Raw genomic sequence first — 21,168 nt, forward strand, 5'->3', positions numbered from 1 at the left:
CTAAACAAGTCTTCAAACAAAATACCTTCTGACGAAAATATTGAGAATAAAGATTATTCAAATGAAACATTTTCTCAAGATAATGTAGATCAACCTAAAGCTTGGAGACATAACCAAAATCATCCTCTGGAACAAGTCGTTGGTGAAGTCAATGAAGGGGTTAAAACCAGGAGACAAGTGTTCAATGAAGTGCGTTTCTCTGTATTTATATTTAACATTGAACCAACCAATATTGACAAAGCTCTGTCTAATGAATTCTGGATAACAACAATGTAGGCAAAGCTGAACCAATTTGAGAAGAATCAAGTTTGGGACTTAGTACCCTGACCTAATAACCATCCAGTCATAAGCACTAAATGGATATTCAAGAATAAGCCTAATGAATTTGTACAAATCATCAAAAACAAAACCAAATTAGTGGCTAAAGGCTATAATCAAAAAGAAGGTATTGATTACAAAGAAACATATGCTCTAGTAGTTAGACTGTAAGCCATTAGCCTTTGCATGTATAAGAGTAAATACTAAAAGAAATTAAGAAAGATGAAAGAAATTTATTATAAACTAAAAATAAATTATAAGAATTTCCTTTGAATTGTTTAAAATTGTGCGTTTTTAAATTTCTACATATTTATATGTATATATAACAAATTGTAAAAGACCTTTAGTTTTCCTCAAATTTTATCATTTTTATTTTTAATTAAATTTTTTTGTCAAAATAGATTGGTGAAGAGTGAGATGCAAGAGCATGAAGCCGCCAGAGTGGGGTTGTGACTTGAACTTTGAAGATGACATTTGCAATCACTTTTACAACATTGTTACCGTGAGTATCTATCTAATCTCACTGTCTCGTTCTCTATTCTTGATATTTGCAAGTAACTTTTCAACCATTAGATTTGCCCACTACTTTCACCTCAATAGTCACACTCGCTGCTCCTTCACCTTCATTTCTTTACATGGGTTAATTGTGAGTTAAGGATAACCTCTTGCGGCCTCCACGCCTCTACTTGCTTCTATTAATCTAATTTTGCATCTTAGATCTCTTTTTCTTGCGGCTATAAGCAAAAACAGGTTACTTGTAATTCATTTAAACTCACCTGGGTTAGCACAAAACTTGTTTAATATGGGTTTAAACAAGTTCTTAATGAATCAACACCTGATTAAAATTAAACAAACAAGATAGGAGTTGACCCTCGAGTCAACCTGTTCTGCCCATTGCCTACCCCAACAACATCCAGCTATTAATGATTCTCATGCATCTTGTAGTCATTGCATTTGAAATAATGACAAATAAAGACATCATGTCAGATCACGATGATTAAAAAAAAAAAAAAAGAGCCTAAAATTACTCTATGAAGATAATAAAGGAACCATCAACAGTGTCAACAAACAAGCATACCTCATTTACATATTGAGTATGCAAAAGTTTAACTCAGAAACCTAAGAAATTGTGCAAGGCGTAACTACTCATTGAGCCACCCAGCTGAGTGATGGTGAGAATATGCATTTTGAGGATTTGAAAAACCCATCAAAGAGCCTCTATATTCAAGTTGTGGCGGCAGGCCTACAAATCCATGTTGTGGCATGGGACCTCCATGTCTCGGTTGTCGCGGGCCTCCATATCCCGACTGTGGCGACAGGCCTCCATGTCCTGGTTGTGGCGGCAAGTCTCCATATCCCTGCTGTGGCAGCAAACGATGATCAAAGTTGCCATTTCTGCCAGTTATTGGTGGTTCTAACCCCAAAGTCCTTGTCCTGACCTGGTTTAATTCATCCAAGCGAGGTGCATATCGTTGCATAGCAGATGTATTTTGGTAAGATGACCTAGGATCTGAACCAAGTTGAACATAGCTAGTTCTAATAGGGCCAAAAGAAAGATCATCACCAGATTGATACCTAGTTCTCATATAATCCAGATCTTGAATGCCATGCAAATGAATTTGTTGTCTAATTTCTCTTTCCCTCCGATGTTGTTCATCCCTGAAGTGGAGTCTATCTCCGAAAATCCTAGGGCTACGTACCATAGGGCTATTATGATGTTCCTCAAAATTCCTAGCTTTATATTCAAAACGTGAATGAGCACAACTTAGTTGCTTTTTATTTTCAGTCCCATGACTAGCTCTTCCATATGGCATGTGTGAACGAGAGGTGGACTCATTATTCTCATTAGCATTGTTATTGACGTCGTGTGGAGACACTGCTAATTTGTCATTGAACACTCTTTCTTGACTGTGTTGCATCATTTCGTCATAAGTATCATTTACTGCCTGTCTGTCGGTTGGTGAAGCCACATCACATGCTCTACTAGCATTTTCTTCGATTCCCTTCTTCCGTAAAGTCTTCTCAGAATTGCTTATGCTCTTGTCGGAATTGCTTATGTTAGGTTCTTGTACAACATGATTCCCATAGGCAAGATTATCATGGGGTAAGTTTTCTTCATGACCATCATTCCTTGAAGCCCAACCACCTTTAGAATCATCATCCTGTTTTGGAAGGTCATGACCTAGTACGAGATTCTCATAATGATTACCATTCATAATACCATCAGCAGGTGAAATTTCATCAAGTCTCATTTCTATCAATGCATCACGTTGGCTGGGCAAATGACCATGCTCCTGGGCTATCGCCTTGTGTTTATTAGTCCAATCTTTACGGCTCCAAAGATACAGAACAGGTGGCGTCACGTTCCATTGATCCATTTGTCTCTCATTAACGTCAAGTGATCCCGGCAGATAAAATGCCTAAAGGGAAAGAACAGAAAAGGGAATCAGACTTCTGTTGCTCAAGAAAGAACATTTATTCATAAAAACTTAACTAAAATTCACCATAAGAATCACTAAAAGAAATTATTACTTTACCTTTCCTGACAGAAGGTTCCCATCCTCCCAAACAAGGTCATAAGGAGTTCGTTTATTATCTAACCTGCAAAAAAGGGAAGAATGTGACGAACAAAAGGCTTGTTTCATTCAGTATGGAAGCAAACATTATTTGCCTCAGCATGTTTATTGAGAAAGGGGAAGAAAAGTTGGGTTGGAAGACAAACACCTTTCTGTTTCTGGGGGAACAGTAAGAATGAGGAGTTTTGGTTGAAACCGAAGAGCCTTATCAATAAACATGTTAGCATCTTTTCCATTAACACCAAAGGGGGGGTTAAGGCCCATAATCTGTTCAACCATAAATGGAAAAATATTATTAAAGAAGGGGGAAAAAAAAAAAAAACTTGTAATGACCCTTGTGAAGTTTACACATTGAACCATGTGATGCAAGAATTCTCACCAATTTTGAACCCTTAGGCAGCTCCTTCATTTTGACTTGCATCCAGTCCCTCATTTCGAAATGAAAATCATTCTGTGAAAAACATGATCAAGAACTCAAGAATCACACGCAAGATCCAAAGACAAATTCTAGAATACGTCAACGTTCACCACACAAGACTTGGGGGAACAGTGAGAAATTTCACACGAGCTCTAGCATTTTTTTCCACCAAACATCATCCCCACAAACTATCTAAAGCTTTATAGATTTCAAACTACTAAGCAACTTTCACATTTGTTCACCAAGCGATAAATGGATTTCGCTTTGTGATATCAACAATCTTTTGGCCTTCAAAAATAGCACTATTGTTATTATAGGCCTGGGCCGAATCAGGTTTTAAGTTAGGGTTAAGTTGTTTACTGCTTTAGTGAGGGGCCGAATTAGGTTTTAAATTAGGGTTAAGTTGTTTACGGCTTTAGTGAGAGCTAAGTTAGTGGCAAATTCTGTGTGACATAAAATTTTAAAATTCTGCAAATTAGATTTTGATTCTCTATTATTGTGTAATCAAGGGAAGATCCTAGTACCTCTAGAAACCTAAGACTTGCCTATATATGTATGACTCCAATTGATGAATAAAGCAATCCTTTTTCCACATCATTCACTATATGGTATTAGAGCAATGACACGATGGCGACTCACCAAGTGCCACAGATTGATGCGACCCCTTCACCGATTACCATCCATAGATTGAACAGTCAAAACTATCTACAATGGGCCACTAGAGTCCGTTCGTATGTTATTGGCAAAGGCAAATTCAGGCATCTCAATGTAGTAGTGAAGAGGCCGTCAAGCACTGACCCTGCTTACACCAAATGGGAAGCCAAGGATTCCATGATTCAATCCTAGCTCGTGAACTCAATGACACCTGAGATCAATGTAAGTTTTTCGCTGCTTAAATCCACCAAAGATGTGTGGGACGCAGCTCGAGACATGTTTGCTTCAATCAAGAATTATGCAGCCATCCCAGAAATTGAGGAGTGACTAGACAACCTTAAACAAGGTACCTTGAATGTGACTGAATATTGGACTAATCTAAATGTCTCGTGGCAACAGTTGGACCTCTATGATACACATGAATGGATCCTGTCCTGTAAATGCCAAACTGTATGATAAGATAAAGGAAGAGTGGAGGATCTATAAGTTCCTCCTGGGGCTCCAAACCCCACATGATGAAGCTAAGGGCCGAATCATCAGCCTTGAGTCTCTTCCATCACTGAGAGGTGTTCTTTATGATCAAACATGAAGAAAGCAGGACGAAATTGTCCAATTCTCTTCCTTAGTTTGAAGAGAAACTGAAAATAACGCCTTTTCAGCTAAAGGCACTCAAGGTCTTGACAATAAAAATAAGAAGAGTGGTCGATGGTGCAAACATTACTAGAAATCGAGTCACACAAAAGATGTTTGTTGGAAACTCCAAGAAAACCGGCAAACATGAAAAGGGTAGACCAAATGCAAAAGCTCTTGCTACAGACTCTACAACTGAGAGGGAGCCAAAGCTTCCGAGAGAAGAACTTGAGATACTTCAAAAAATTCTAGATAAGCACACTACTCCTGAACAACAAATAGCCTCTGGTAATATTGCATACACAGGTGACATAATTCTAGCACTTAAAACTAGTGTACATCATAGGAACATGTCGATAGTTAATTCAAGAGCCACTTAATTCAAGAGCCACTGACCATATGACTAGGAACATAAATTTGATAAGAAATTTGAAATCATACCCTTTTCCAATGTTTATTAAAGTGCCAGATGGCAAATACCTTAGAGTTCAGGGGATTGGTGAAGCATGCTTATTTGGAAAAATTATTCTAAGTAGTGTTATATGCACCAGATTTAAAGTGCAGTCTTGTGTCTGTTAGCAAGGCCACTCAATCTCATGAATACCATGTTTACTTCACTGCCGATGCTTCTTTTAGGACTTGGGATCGGGAAAGATGATTGGCATAGCTGAGCTACTAAAAGATCTTTATTGCATGGAGCATCAAGCAATTCAGTCAATGAGCTCGATGAGTCTCACTACTCCTCAAGTTTTTTCTCCTCAAGTTCCAAATAAGGAAATCTTGTTATGATGCTATAGGTTAGGCCACCCAAACTTCAAATACATGTCCAAATTATTTCCAAATCTTTTGAATAAAAATTTGTTTTTGATTCGCTGTGAGTTTTGTCAATTATCAAAACATGCCAAAGACACTTATCAGTCTCACCCACATATATATTCTCAACCTTTCTCATTGATACATAGTGACATTTGGGGGCCTGCCCATATCCCTAACATTTCACTTTCTCATTGATACATAGTGACATTTGGGGGCCTGCCCATATCCCTAACATTTCACATGTAAAATAGTTCGTTACACTAAGTAACAATCAGACACGAGTTACCCATGTCTCTCTTTTGAAAGATAAATTTGATTTAACCAACACCTTTATTAACTTTCACAAAATGATCCAAAATCAATTCCATGCCTCAAAGTCCTTCGCATTAACAATGGAACATAATACATGAGTTCTACACTCCAAACCTACCTGAAACAAGGTATAATCCATCAAACCAGTTGTGACAACACAGCTCAACAAAATGGAACAGCTGAAAGGAAAAATAGGCACCTTCTTGAAATAACAAGAGCCATTATGCTTAAACACAATGTCCCAAAAACCTACTGGGGAGAAGCCATTCTTACAATAGCTTACGTAATAAATCGACTGCCGTCCAAAACCCTTGACTACCAAACTCCTATTCAGCTTCTATCTAAAACCTACCCTACAAACCATATGCCATATCGACTACCTGAAAACATATTTGGTTGTGTAGCTTTTGTCCACAGTGACAACGCAGGGAAGCTAGACCCACAGGCAATTAAGTATATTTTCCTAGGATACTCACCTCCCAAAAAAGAGTATAGATGCTACTCACCCATACTTTCAAAATTCTTTGTGACCATGGACATAACCTTTCAACAAAACTAGAGTTTCTACTCCAAAACACCCATTTAGGGGGGGAGAGCAGAAGAATGGGAGTTTTTTTACCAACCTGAACCTAAAAATACCCAAATAGGACACCACGCTGCTCCTAGAAATCCCCCGAGCCATACCCAGACCAAACCTCAAATCTGAATAATTTTGACAGCCCTGAAACAGAACCAAGTGGTGCAGATTCATATGAAAATGAAACCAATCTGAGCAATACAAACAAAGCTTCCAAAATCGAGGAAAACTCAGAGGAAGTTGCAAGCGAAACACAGCAAATCCCACAAGAAAGACCCTCTAGCAATGAGCAACGCCAAGATTCAACCTCTGCTCCAGGTTCTGGTGATCTTGGATGGCCAATTGCATTGAGGGAAGGGCTAACAAGTTGTATCTTGCATCCTATTAGTCATTTCGTTTCTTATGACCGGTTATCTCCCTCCATGAATAGTTTTGTTACTCAGTTGGACAATGAGAAGCTCCCAAGTAACTTTCAAGAAGCTATTCAAGATGTGAACTGGAAAGGAGCTATCAGTTAAGAGTTGAAAGCATTGCAGAAAAATCAAACATGGAATATCACTAAACTCCCTTCTGGCAAGAAGACAATAGGATGCAAATGGATTTTCACCAGGAAATATAATCCCAATGGTACTATAAACAAGTACAAGGCAAGGCTAGTAGCTAAGGGGTACTCACAGACCTATGGCATGTTGCCCCAGTGGCAAAGTTAAACACTATTCAAATACCCCTGTCATTAGCAACTAATCTAGATTGGCCACTACACCAGCTTGATGTAAAGAACACATTCCTCCATGAAGAGGATGCAAGCATTATAACAGGTAACACATCAAGGAGATATCACAGGGGTTGACAAAACATAAAACTCCAGGATTAGCATGTAGACTTCATAAATCACTCTGTGGACTAAAGCAATCTCCAAGAGCTTGGTTTAATTGATTCACCAAGACAGTGAAGAATGTGGGTTTTACTCAGTGCCAAGCAGATCACACTCTATTTGTAAAACATTCATGTAGAAAGATAGCCATTCTTATTGTATATGCCGATAACATCATAATAACAGGTAACGACATCAAGGAGATGTCACAGTTAAAGAAATCCCTAGAAAAAGAATTCGTAGCAAAGGATTTGGAAGGACTTCAATATTTTCTTGGTATGGAGGTTGCAAGGTCTAAAAAAGGAATAATTGTCTCTCAAGGAAAGTATACCCTTGATCTTTTGAGGGAAACTAGAATGCTGGGAGCAAAACCAGCAGAAACCCCAATGGAATCGACAATCAAACTGGATAATAAAGAAGAAATAGAAGACCCAAAAGCTACCAAAAGGAGGAAGAACTCTAAACCAAAGAAAGAGCCTATACCTGTTGATGCTGAAAGGTACAAAAGGCTAGTTGATAAATTACTCTATCTCTCCCATACTCACCCAGATATAAGCTATGCAGTGGGTGTTGTAAGCAGGTTTACAAAAATAAAACACTAGAAGAACATATGAATACTGTTAATAGAATCCTGCACTACCTAAAAATGACTCCCGACAGAGGATTGTAATTTGCCAAAGGAACAGAGTGAGAAATGATTTACACCGATGCAAATCTTCAAGGGTTCCTACCAGACAGAAGGTCCACATCTGGATACTGTACTATTGTATGAGGAAATCTTGCAACATGGAGAAGCAAGAAACAAACAATAGTATCCAAGAGTAATGCAAAGGTTGAACTAAGAGCTCTAGCTAAAGGTGTTTTTGAAGGCCTATGGATAATAAGTGTACTAAAGGAACTAAAACTGGCTCCTAGTACACCTATTAGATTAAGATGTGACAGTATGTCTGCAATTGGGATTGTTAGAAATCCCATTCATCATGAAAGGACAAAACATGTGAATATTGACAAACACTTCATCAAGGAAAAAGAGGATGCAAGCATCATTATGATAACTCACGTTCCGATACATCGTCAAGTGGGAGACATGTTCACCAAGGCACTAGCAAGACCTCAATTCGAAGAGTTCAGAAGCAAGCTGGGAATGATAGACATATATTTGCCAGCTTGAGTGAGGCCTAAGTTAGGGTTAAGTTGTTTACTACTTTAGTGAGGCCTAAGTTAGCGATAGATCTTGTGTGATTTTAAATTTTAAAATTCTGAAGATTGGATTTTGATTCTCTATTATTGTGTAATCAAGGGAAGATCCTAGTACCTCTAGAAACCTAGGACTTGCCTATGTATGCATGACTCCAATCGATGAATAAAGCAATCCTTTTTCCCCATCATTCACCATAAATATAGATCAAAAGAGACGTGATCACCTTTTTAAGAGGAGGTAATCATAGTACACACACAAATGAAGTTGAGCTGTGATATCTAACTCATGCATCCACCTAATTAAACGCTGAAGGTTCACATGAACTTGAATCATTTTGCATGTTAAAAAGGAAAGGGTAAATTCCTTGAAATGTGAAGCATTGCCACTTAAAGGATAACAATTTCCAACATTACTCTATTCCAAGCAACCAAGGACATATAAATATTTTCCTATGGGGTAGATATTGCACCTAATTACTCCAAGCCCAAACACTTCCACAGAAAGTTGACTCTCTCCGTTTTTTTTTTTTTTGGAAATAATTTCTCATAGCTGTGTCCCTAACCCTTCTCTAAAATTTTAAACTATTTTTTCCACTTTTATTCCCATTAAATATATGTCACTTGTTATCTTTCTGCAATAAATTTTTATTCATTATCCCTCATGTACTCTCTTTATAAACAAGGGTATAGCTAGAAAAAAAAATATGTATATATCTAACTAAATTTAACTCATATTTTAAATAGTATTATTTTGGTAGTTGTTTCTTATAATGAGAGATGGAGATCGTAATAAGGATTCTCAAAAATATGTCTTACACATTTATTGATTTTAACTAAATTTAACTAACATTATAACTAATAGAATTCAGCTATGTTGAAAGAGAGTTAGGATATTATTGATATCATTAATATATCTCAACAAAAAGAATAAGATGAGAGGATGAGGAACCAACCGAAAGAATGATCTATCCGGCTCTATACTACCTTGTCAAAAGGTACACAAAAATGAGAGAATTCCATTAGGAAAGCAATTATATGTGCTGGGGGTTTGTGAGGAGCCTGGCCAAAAATCATTCGGCATAGGAGGACTTCTAGAGTCTCAAACACTAGAGAATCCTTTTTCTTTTCTAAGAGCATTTTCCTCTTCCATTCATCATGGATGGAAATGCCAACCCTTGTTATGTAAATAACATAAATATCCCAGTTATTTTCACCATATAGAGTTACAAAGAGACGCTAGATGGTTTGTACAAACTATATTATCTACAACAATGAGAGAATATTCTAATATCTTTAGACCACCCCTCAAGTTGAAATGTAGATGTTAATCATCCCCAACTTGTAATAAAAATAGTCAAATTTAACCCCATCAAAAAGCTTTTGTAAAAAGATGATCCAATTGGTCTCTAGTACTCACATGACCTATAGAAATAAGGTTCTCTTCAATCTTATCCCAAACTAAAATACAATCATTCTTGATCTGCTTTGTGTGGGAATATAAGACAGTTACTTGTAACTATTTAGCTTTCATTAGGCTTCATTAGCATTTAACTCTCTGTCTTCCATGTATGTATGTCTATTCTTGTTAGTGCAAAACCCTAATAACTTAATTGGGCCTATGGGCCGACTAAACCCTAGACCAAATCTAGGTTATGTTGCGGCCAATCAAATAATATCTGTTTATGTATTTTGAATTCTGATTTTATTCTCCTGACTCTTAGACTAGTATCTTCCTAGAACCTCGGCTCATATCTCTCATCCTTGAGAGATCTTCTTTGCTCTATTTATTCAATAGTACTCGCACCTTTTTCATTAAGTGAATAAGATTGTTCAGCCTTCAATGCTAGATGTATCATTCACTGCATATGAATAGACCCAAATTCTACATGGTTTCAAAGCCTCGTTAATTCTACCCCCACCTGTTATTTTTCCCTATGCAACATGACAACATCTGTGAGTGATATGAGTGTAGAAAGTATTTGAATAGTAAAATTCTAAAGGTATTACTACCCATGATTACAATGTCGTTAACATGTACAACATGTACACTCTTTGATGTAATAGAAAATGGTCACACTTTTATTGATGCCAAATTTCTAAAAAACAACACACAAGGGTTTTGCTTTAAGCCATACATTCTTTGGAAACATACTTTGCGCCATATCTGCAAAGCAACAAAGCCTAGCAATTGCTCCATGTAGACTTCTTCATGAAGATCACCATGTGTCAGAAATGGGCTCTAAAGCGAGGCCTATTCAGCCCTTGATCTAGGATCAATTTAACAGCTATTTGTTCTGATTCTTAGGCATTAATATAGGGATTATGGAATATTTTTCTTTCCTGCTTTATTTTCTCATCTACTCCAGAGGATTTCATGCCATACTATGAATCACTCCTCTCCCCCATATCTATTGATCAAATCAGTAGAATAAGCTACAGCTTTCAGTGCACCAATTCTTACCATGTTAAAAAAACATTTTTGATATCCAATTGGTGGAGGTCCTTGCCATAAGTAGCCACCTTAGAAATGTAGAGGCGAACAGAGAAGAGCTTTACCATGGAAGAGAAGTTTAAGTAATTAGATCCATGGGTTTGAACATATCCTTTAACAACAAGCGAGCCTTGAGACAATCAAGAGTAGCATTAGCTTTTGTATTGATGAAAAGCACCCACTTAAACCCAATGGCCTTCTTCCCTACAAGTAAATAGAACTAGCATGGTCAAGGGCCATCATTTCTTCCATTGCAGCACACTAACCCAAGTGAGCCAGGGCTTGGACGATTTTAGGTATTGAGATTAGACAAAGCATGTGGAGATTGATCGCCACTTTATCAATGAAAAGGTTGAGGCAGGGGTAGTTGAAGTATTATATATACCTTCTAAAGCTAAGTAGCCGACCTACTCACAAGGAGTCTTCCTAGCAAGGAGTTCAAAGTACTTATTGGCAATATTTACACATCAGCTTGAGAGGAAGTGTTGAAAGTGACAAGACCAAGGTCTATAAGAAGTAAGCCCACTTTCTCTAGGGTTTTAATATGTTGCTGATGGACTTGTAACTAATAGGCCAGGCCTCAGTAAGGAGTGTGTTTTTTCCCTTTTTTTTTGGTTTTTTTTTTTTTTTTTTTGGGGGGGGGGGGGGGTGGCTGTGTGATGTGTACATATTTGTGCAAAGAGGTTTAGTGGGGGTTTTTAGGAAAACAATGAGTACTGTGAGGGAGAGTCTCTAGCCTCTTGAGTGCTGGGGAACCAGTGACCATATGTGAGTTTTTTTGCCCTGCTCTTCTAGTTTCCAGAAATTTGTAGTTGTTCATGCTTAGACTTACACAGGCTAGATTCTTCATCTCTCAATAGCATATTTGAGCAGTGGGTTCTATCAATTTGGTATGAGGGCAAATAAATCTCAAGGAGGAGACGGGAATCCCTCTAGAAGAACATGTTGAAATGTATTAAATATGTAGAGAACATGATAAACATTATAGAAGATTGGAAAGATCGGAATGAAAGAAGAAAAATAAAAGCAGTAAAAGCTGAAGCAAGGGCACAAATCGAGGCCAAAATGTAGTAGAAAAGGATGCGAAAGAAGAGGAGGATGCTGAATTAGGGAAGGAAACAAAAGAAGAGATAGAAGAAAAAGGAGACACTGTTGATACCAACTTAGAGGAAGTCAAGGTAAAGCTAATATTGAAGGGTGAGACCGAAGAACAAAAATTCTAGGAGGTTGGAGAGGAAGAAAAGAATGAAGAGTGTAACCCTGAGTTGCAGCTTGTAACATTCCCAAAGCTCAATGAAAGCAACAACTGAGGAAGAAGCAGGGAATGAATCAGCTTGAAGAAGTTTTCAACCAGCACCCAAGAGGAGATAAAACCTGAGGATGGTTTTGTAGCAGAAACGGCTAAAAAGATGAAGCTTGAATATGATGTTGCAAGGACTCGGGCTAAGCACTACAGGTATGATAAGCAACTGCAAGACAATTTAAAGGCACAAGAAGCTGACGGCAACAATGTGCAGAAAGAGGGAGTCTAATTAGGTCTTGGATTAGGCAAGTGAAAGTGGGGAAGAGGGTCCACGCCATTTCTAAAGATGATGTCAAGTCTTTAATAAAAGATTCCACTTAACTCATTTAACTAATAAAGCCTAAGGAGAATCATCAATTATAAATACTGATATCGAATGAATTTCCGAATGATTTCTACATGAGGTGAACCTTAACATTTACAATGACTCCTAAAAATACTCCCATAATCCACAACTCAGATAGTGGGGAATACCTATCTAGATAATAAGCAAATCAAATTATTGACTTAATATGTAAGTATCATTAAACTACTACTCCCACAATTGAGGAATACTCAACTAATCAGAGAAGTAACCTAAATAAAATAGAAAACATTTAAATAATTCAAATAAATATTTATTCCTAATATTTCTCTCACCCCCAACTCACCCATTATCCCACAATAATCGCTAAGTGTGTGTGAGTTTTTTCCTTTGTTATTCTATTTTCAAGAAATTTGGTAGTTGTTTGAGCTTAGGCTACACTCGGGCTAGATTTTTCATCTCTTAATAGTATATTTCAACAGTGGGTTCTATCAGTTGCTTTTATCCTATTTAATTGGCAGAATTTGCTTGTTATCCTTTTTTCCTTAATTTGATCAGTTTTATTTATCTTATTCTTTTTAGAGACAAATTAAATAGGTTTAGATCTATTTATTTAAAGCTAAAGGGGCACATGTGCTATTTTAATCAATAAAAGTAACGTACTTAGAGAGTCATTATTTAGCCGATTTCATTGAATGGCATTGAGATTATACCAAGCTATAAGAACCATGCCATAACAAACTCTCAAAAAGTATATGCACCTTCGTTGGAAAAATATCGTAGTTTTTGTAAAAGCATTTCTTCCCTGTCTCTTCGAGCTTTTTCTTCATTAGGATGCTAAAATCATTAGCCCCACAGCTGAAGTCCACAATCTGAACATCAATAAATATTAATGAGATATTCAACATTAAATAATACTAGTTAATGTGCATATGCATTTTTAGCATAAAAGGAAGGAAAAGAATAAATTTATTTGGATAAAAGAAGCAAGTAAAGGACAATTGCTATATAAAAACACCATTATGGATTTTTTGAAAAGAAGATCTATATTTGTTACTATTCATAGTACATATAAAAGTTATATGAAAAGAAATGGTCATAAACCATATAAATGTATAAAATAAAATAAAATAATAGAACTAAGTTCTTAAATAATGTCCCAAGATTTACAATAGTAAAAATCTATCTCCAAAGATCATGTCAACTGTCAAAGAAGCAGAGGATAGTTAAATGCCAGTAGCGGCCACTCCCCCCCCCCCCCCCCCCCAAAAAAAAAAAAAAAACCAATCCCCTAGCACCAAAAGGGAAAAAAAAAAACGAAAAAAGGTCCCAAACCAAAAGAAAGCAACTGAATGACAGAAATTTCCTACTACAACTCAAAATGTAGATACAGCATTCTAATGTCAGGTTAAAGTAAGAACCACAAACAATTTTAGGTATCTAAAACTATTTCGGAAAAGGAGAAATCCACAAAGCCTCAAGTAAAATCAGGTTATGACTCTAGACAAAAATAATGCAAATGAAAAAAAGGCCAAATAAGCACAGTAATACATGCTTACCGTATCACCACCTTGGACATACCAATGGAGCCTATCAACAATCTGCACACACAAAAATAAAGCTCTGAGCAGTATTTAATAGATGTAATTATGAATTATAAAATTTTAATAGAAGTAATTATAAATTTTAAAATGCATAAAGATGGTACATGAAACAAAATAGGGGCTATTAAAAGCTTGAATCATGAACTTTGGATTGCAGAGTTTGGAGCAGATCACATGACTAATAATGACATACTTATGAGTAACTTCAGCCTTGTTCTATTCGTAAAACTATTTAAGTTCCAAATGGTGAAAGATCAAAGTTCAAAGAATTGGCAATGTTGTAATCAGTGATAAATTAAGTATAAACAATGTTAAGTTTTTTCCTGGATTAGATTGCAATTTGTAGCCAATAAGCAAGCTTATAAAGGAACATAAGTGTTTCTAACTTTGACTCCAATGGCCATGTTTTATGGGATTTGGCTTCAGCCATTAAAGATTCCAGCGTGGCCATATCGCATTTGACTGACACAATATCACTGGTCAAGCGGTCAGCATCCTGCTCAGTTCGCAGCATACAATATTCAAGTCCCTACAATCTGTTCTCCATTCTTGTGTTGACCATTCCTATGAAAGAAATGCTCCGATACCTTTGATTGAACAAACTTGGCAAACATTATTCAATCACATAATCCTTCCATAGAGTATACGTCTAATGGAGGTCTACAAGCTAAGAAAAACAAAACAAACACACTACCCCATGCATTTGAGAGGTACAAAAACTCTCCCAGTTTTGCCCATCAGACTTTCGCCAGAACCCAAACAACCACCCTCGTTGGGTTGTATACTCTAACTTCCAAGTAAGAAATACCATAAACACCCCTCATGCACATGAGCTGCGCTTCCTTTCATCATTGGGCTACACTATGTAAGCCGTGGCCCAATGATGTGTTATAATTAGATTTTACGTAGGAGTCTCACAATAGTTTATAGATCCTGGTTGAGTCATTTAGAATTCACTCTGAACCTTAATCATTGTCAAGAAAATCATGCTCCTTGTGAGACAATCTAGGTTCAATCTATCCTACAAAATTACTAGAATGTAGTGACTTTTGGTAGCCATTCCACAGGACCCCCCACACACCTAACATTAAAACATCTATTCTTATGCTCCACTTGTATGTCATTGCCATTACAGATGATGATAAAGAGAATATTCAGAAGTTAAAAAGCTCTCCGGCCACTGAATATGAGGTAAAAGAGCTTAGGAATTTGAGATACTTTCCTAGTATGGATGTCGCAAGAACTAAAGACGGAATCTCAGTATCCAAAAGTACACTCTTTATTTGTTGAATGAAACAGGTATACTTGGGGTTAAGCCAGCTGAAACATCTACGCAATTGACTTAAATGTCAGATTTCAGGGGAAGAAGTTATTTTATTGATTACAAAGAGGTACCAAAGACTACTAGGAAACCTTGTATATCTTTCTCAAACTGGTCTTGATTTTAAGTTTTCCTCTTAGTTTTGTTAGTCAGTTCAGGAGCAAAATTTAGAGTCAGCACGCAAGAAATACCTAGAGATGATAGTTGGAAAGGGTTTATGTTTCAAAGAGGGGCACATTAGGAATCATCAAAGTTTTCACTGATGTAGATTGGCTAATCTGAGAAAAATAGGAGATCCACCACCCAATTATACCTCCAGGCTGAATATAGGGCCCTGTCATTGGATATTTGCAAAGAAAAGTGGGTACAGTGACTGTTAGCAAACTTCCAAGAAAATTTTTTTTCTTGGTTACAAAACGAGGACCCAAGCCCATTCATCTTACACTATCTATTCAAGGATGGACGCCCAAGCCAGCTAGTTTGGGCTTCCTTGTTTAATATTTGTTTTCCTTTATTATTGCTAATTTCCTATTTAAAATATTAAGGTATTAGATTTAATTAGATTAGATAATCAGGGTAAAGGTGCAATTCTAATCCTGATCTTATTTCTCATGTGTAATTTTACCCCTGATTTTTTTTTGCTGCAATTTTAACTCTATGGGGTAGAATTGCACCCAAAGATCAGTGATAAAGGTACAAATAGAATTGCACCTGAAAAATTAGACCAAGTTTAAAATTGCACGACTAAAAAGATCACTGTGAAATTGCACCTAAGAAGTAAGATCAGAGTTAAAATTGCATCTTCACCCTTTCTGATTTCCCCCAATTGGGTTCTATATGTACTAATTGATTTCCATTAATGAAGTTTGAAGCTAAGTCACTAAATGCTTAGCTGACTTTTCGTAAATCAAACATGGTATCAAGAGGCACGTCCAATCATTCCGTGATTATCATCACAAGTCAACCCATATGACATATTTACATATCAGAGGAGTTGAGAATCAATCGTGAAAGCCTAAGAGAAGTTTGGTGCTGTAACACAACAACTATTAAAATTGTAAGGAATCCTGAATCAGGATGAAACCTGTAGAGATTAATCATCATTTCATCAAAGAGAAAATAGAAGACAAGCACATTGATATGGCTTATACACTATCTATTCAGCAGGTTACAGATGTTCTAACCAAAGCATTGTCATGACAAGTTTGAAGGATACACAAGCAAGTTGGGAATGATGAACATATATTCCAAGCTTCAGGGGAAGTGCTCAAGGACGAAGGCCCAAGCCCATCTAGTTTGGGGCTGGTTATTTACTATTTGTCCCCCTTTATTATTGTTAATTTCTTGTTTCAATTATCTAGGGATTAGATTTAATTAGATTAGATAATATCAGACTTTATCTTCTCGGATTCCAGGTTTAGATTTACCCTAATTTGTTCTACGTGTACTAGTTGATTTCCATTGATGAAGTTTAAAGCGAAATCACTAAATGCTTAGCTGATTTTCCTAAATTAGACACCATCCTTCTTCTTCCCTCCCATCCCACATCAGATCTACCACCTTATATTTATCTAACACAACTTTGATCTGTGGAGGAGCTTCCTCCATGCTCATCCTCAACCCCTAAATTTTAATGTTGAAGTTGAATCCCAAATGAGAGCGTGGTTTGACAATGCAGCCACCATAAGGCTCACCAACAACCCCTAAATGCCATTACCAAACTAAGCACGTAGAGATAGATCGCTCTTTAGGAGAAGATTCAATTAGACTTAATAGATCTCTCATGCATCTACAAGCTACCTAGTAGCAAACTTGCTAAGTCTCTTAACAAGGATCAGATTTGGAGAGTTAAAAAGCACGGTGGGAATGAATAACATCAATTCCCCAGGTTCAAGGAAAGTATTGGTAGAATATCAGTAATAATATTCTCCAAATATTTCCATTTTATCTTGTCTTTAATTACTCATGTAATTATCCTTCATTGTACAATCCCAGATAATCTCAATCCACATTAACATAATTTTCCCATTTGTTTCTCAGCTAAATCATGGGGATTGAATAGCATGAATGTTGCTAACGTTCCACTATATGTTTTTTTCTCCTGTGAATAATATACGCACCGTTCATGTTTTGTTCAGTCACCCATCATCAATGCAGTGTTATCATGCACGCTCTGTGCTGTCTAGTATTTATAGCAAGGATCCTATCAATGTTCCTTAGTTTTTCTTCCTTAAAATAAATCAAGGCATTGTCTTGCTAGTAACTGCATCGTGAAAGCCAAAAGCTTCAGGCATCTAACATTTACCAACAACTAAATGAATAATCACAACAAATCACTATAAAATTAATACAAGAAGCACAAATCACATACACCGGAAACAAGATCGGAACTGCATGGTTTATATGCTCCAGTTAAAGGGTCTGCTAGCCTAGTATTTACTGTCTCTGTTTCCTTATGTAGGCACACCACCGAAATCTCGCATCAAACCACCGTGAGCCAAACAAGCTTTATCTATAGATATAAGAAAAGCATCTCTTGATCAGGGTTTTTGAAACCTTAAATTTCTCTTTAATTTTTGACAATATGTTCTGCAGTCTAATTTATGAACAGTTGTCCCATTTATCTATGATTATTATTCCTTTAACTAGTGTTATATCATTTCAGCGTTTATCTTTATTTTATGTTGCATGGATTTAAGTTAGATTACCCTAGATTCTTCTCTCTTTGCGATACCTACACACTGTGCAAGTATTATCTCTATTCTTTCCTCTCCACAGTTCAATCATACGGAGCAATATGATCACTTTTCTGCTCAACATTAACTATACAAATCAAAATACCTATTTCACATAAAATTTACAATACACCTTAATGGGTTACACGTTGAAATAAACAATACTCAATGGAAATAGCAGTCATACATGTAATTCTGTATGTTTTGCCCAACCCGACCTAACACCACTCACAAAGAAGAGTGTGTAAACAAGAAAAGAATAAAATATGACATCACAGTCACAATAAGTAAAAGAGAACATTTAAGGTACATGAAATTGTGAAGTTGCAAAACTGATGAGATTAAGTTGAGTAGAAGCATAAGTACATACCCATTGAAGTTTTTCCACTTTTATGAAATGGCGACCATAGGATGTGTATCTGTTACCATTCAAAACAGGTGCAAGATATACTCTCAATTTATCCTACAAAAGGTCAGTTGAAAATGTTATGACAAACTGTTAGAGCAACGCCAAAAGGCATCTTGTGAAAGGAAAGCATGTAAGGGAAAAAGGGGGAGAGATCTGTCTACTGCAAATGTTGGTAGTGGGCCTGTCGTTATGTGTTAACCTAGTTTTCCTATTTAAGAATATAGTGCTTATTTCCTAGGATCATATCTGCATTTATCACTTATTATTTCAGTTTATGTATCCCATGATTCTAGGAGGATTTTAGGGGATTAGATCTGATTACATCTCTTCTAGTCCTCTATATATGTAATCGCTATCTCATGAATAAAATCAGAGCTGCTTTCTCTCATAATATTACATGGTATCAGAGCTGTGGTCATCGACTCAATGTCTTTCAGAGTAGCCCTAATGAATCAGCCAAGAGCTTTCACTGTCAATGTTGGAACCACTAGTGCATTGTCGACTAGAGGGAGCTCAAAAGAGACTGGTTCCGAGTCAAGTGGAGGAGACCATGGAGCGAATTCATCATCGCTTCTTGGGATGCTAGGTATATTGTCAGATTCTCATCCACATGCGATGATCACTCATCGTTTCAATGGGAACAACTATCTCCAATGGTCCCGGAATGTTCTTATGATTGTTCACGGAAAGAATAAAGAAAAGTATTTGACTGATACACCTGCACCCCCCAGTTTGAAAGTGCCGAGTTTGAGACCTGGAGCGCTAAAAATAATATGGTGATGGCATGGCTTGTAAATTCTATGACAATAGACATGAGCGAAAACTATCTGCTGGCAACTACAGCCAAAGAAATCTATGATTCAACAAAGAAGACCTACTCGGTTATAGAAAACATAGCTGTTGTTATCCAGGTAAAGTGCTTGCTACAAAAATTAGTTCAAGGAGAACAAACAGTTACTTTATATTATAGTGCACTAATGAAACTCTGGCAACAAATTGACCTCTATGAAATTTATGAGTGGTCCTGTCATAAGGATACTATATATCACAGGGTAGTGATACATTGTGAAAGGTGTTATGATTTCTTGCTTGGCCTCAAGGACTCATTTGAAGATGTACGAGGCCGCATCACAAGTATGAGGCCCTTTCCTTCATTAGAAGAAGCATTTAACTTGGTTCGATGTGAATAGAGCAGAAAGCTATTAACTTTGAGCAACCCTTCTACTCTTCATGAACGATCTACATTAGTTGCTCGCTGGAACCAGGGAGATATGAAGGAGAAAAGGCTTGACAAATGGTGTGATCACTGCAATAAAGGTGGACACACCAAGGACACTTGCTGGAAACTGCATGGCAAGCCCCAAATACAAAGCAAAAAAATAAAAATGACCGAAAGGGTCTAATGGTGGGTACCACAGAATCTAAAGGAGGCACCCTAAGTTCTTAAGAACTCCAAGTCTTACGTAAGATACTAGACAAGCATGCCTCGGCTTCTGCAAAAATCTGTGAGAAGAAAATTCCCTTTGTTACACTGGCTCATTCAGGTACAACTCTAACTCGTGCTCTTAGTGGTATAGCTAAACCCAAAGATATTTGGATAGTAGACTCAAGAGTAACTGACTGCATCTCAGGTCACAGAGAAATTTTTTCTGATTTTTCTGCATTTTCTAAACATGAGATTATTGAAGTAGCAAATGGACAATATGCAAAAGTAAGAGGCTGTGATTATATCAAAAAACATAATTTTAAAAAAGGTTTTATATGTTCCAAAAATTCAGTGCAATTTGTTATCTGTAAAGCAAGTGGCAACTCAATTAAATTGTCTTGTTATTTTTTATAAGCATGGCTGTGGTTTTCAGGACTTGATCTTAGGAAAGATGATTGGGAAGGCTAAAATGTGGAATGGGCTCTACTATCTTCAAGGTTCATCAACACCACATTCTCATGCTATTCATTCTCCTATGACAAATAAAGATTTTATATTGTGGCACTCTAGGTTAGGCCATCCTAGTCCTCAGTATGTGCAGTTTTTGTTTCCAAATATCAATAATAATGCTATTTCAAACTTTCATTGTGATACATGCCACCTTGCCAAACAAGTTCGCAACTCCTATACTTCTCATCCTCACACACCGACTCAACCCTTTGCATTAATACATAGTGATGTTTGGGGTCCATCAAAATTTGAAACTAACTCCAAAGCCACATGGTTTGTAACTTTTATTGATGATCATACTCAGCTAACTTGGGTTTTTCTAATGCAACAAAATCCGAGGTGTTTTCTCTTTTTAAAAAATTCCACGCTTTTATTAAAAATCAATTTCAGACTTCAATTAAAGTTCTTCGCAGTGACAATGGAAAGGAATATTTAAATTCATCTTTTAAATTGTTCTTGGAAGAACAAGGCATACACCATTAGACTACTTGTGTTCACTCACCCCAACAGAATGGTGTGTCTGAAAGAAAAAATAGACATTTACTTGAAGTCGCTAGAGCTATTATGTTTGAAACACGTGCCCAACAAATTTTGGGTGAATGCTGTGCTTACTTCTGCTTATTTAATAAATCGTATGCCCTCAAAAATTTTACAATTTGCTACCTCTCTTCAAAAATTTTGTGAAGTTTA

The 21,168-nt window shown here is 36.7% G+C and overlaps 1 protein-coding gene across 4 annotated transcripts in view; it reads right to left on the bottom strand.

The window, feature by feature from the left end:
* Positions 1-1,212: 1,212 nt before the first annotated feature.
* LOC114717505 (protein ENHANCED DOWNY MILDEW 2) overlaps positions 1,213-21,168 on the bottom strand; it is a 33,994-nt gene continuing 14,038 nt past the window's right edge. For 3 of the 4 annotated variants that reach the window (XM_028902654.1, XM_028902652.1, XM_028902653.1), the window contains exons 13-19: positions 18,504-18,596; positions 14,033-14,074; positions 13,235-13,345; positions 3,274-3,345; positions 3,043-3,161; positions 2,856-2,919; positions 1,213-2,738 (exon numbers count right to left, since the gene is read on the bottom strand). In XM_028902654.1, the coding sequence (XP_028758487.1) occupies positions 1,461-2,738; positions 2,856-2,919; positions 3,043-3,161; positions 3,274-3,345; positions 13,235-13,345; positions 14,033-14,074; positions 18,504-18,596 (1,779 nt within the window). In that variant the 3' untranslated portion in view covers positions 1,213-1,460. The remainder of the gene's footprint in view (positions 2,739-2,855; positions 2,920-3,042; positions 3,162-3,273; positions 3,346-13,234; positions 13,346-14,032; positions 14,075-18,503; positions 18,597-21,168) is intronic. The other variant, XM_028902656.1, reaches the window with a different exon arrangement.

This window comes from Neltuma alba, unplaced genomic scaffold (assembly GCF_004799145.2).
Source record: "Neltuma alba isolate B1F8T4 unplaced genomic scaffold, ASM479914v2 tig00011740_pilon, whole genome shotgun sequence".
NCBI classification, from domain to species: domain Eukaryota; kingdom Viridiplantae; phylum Streptophyta; class Magnoliopsida; order Fabales; family Fabaceae; genus Neltuma; species Neltuma alba.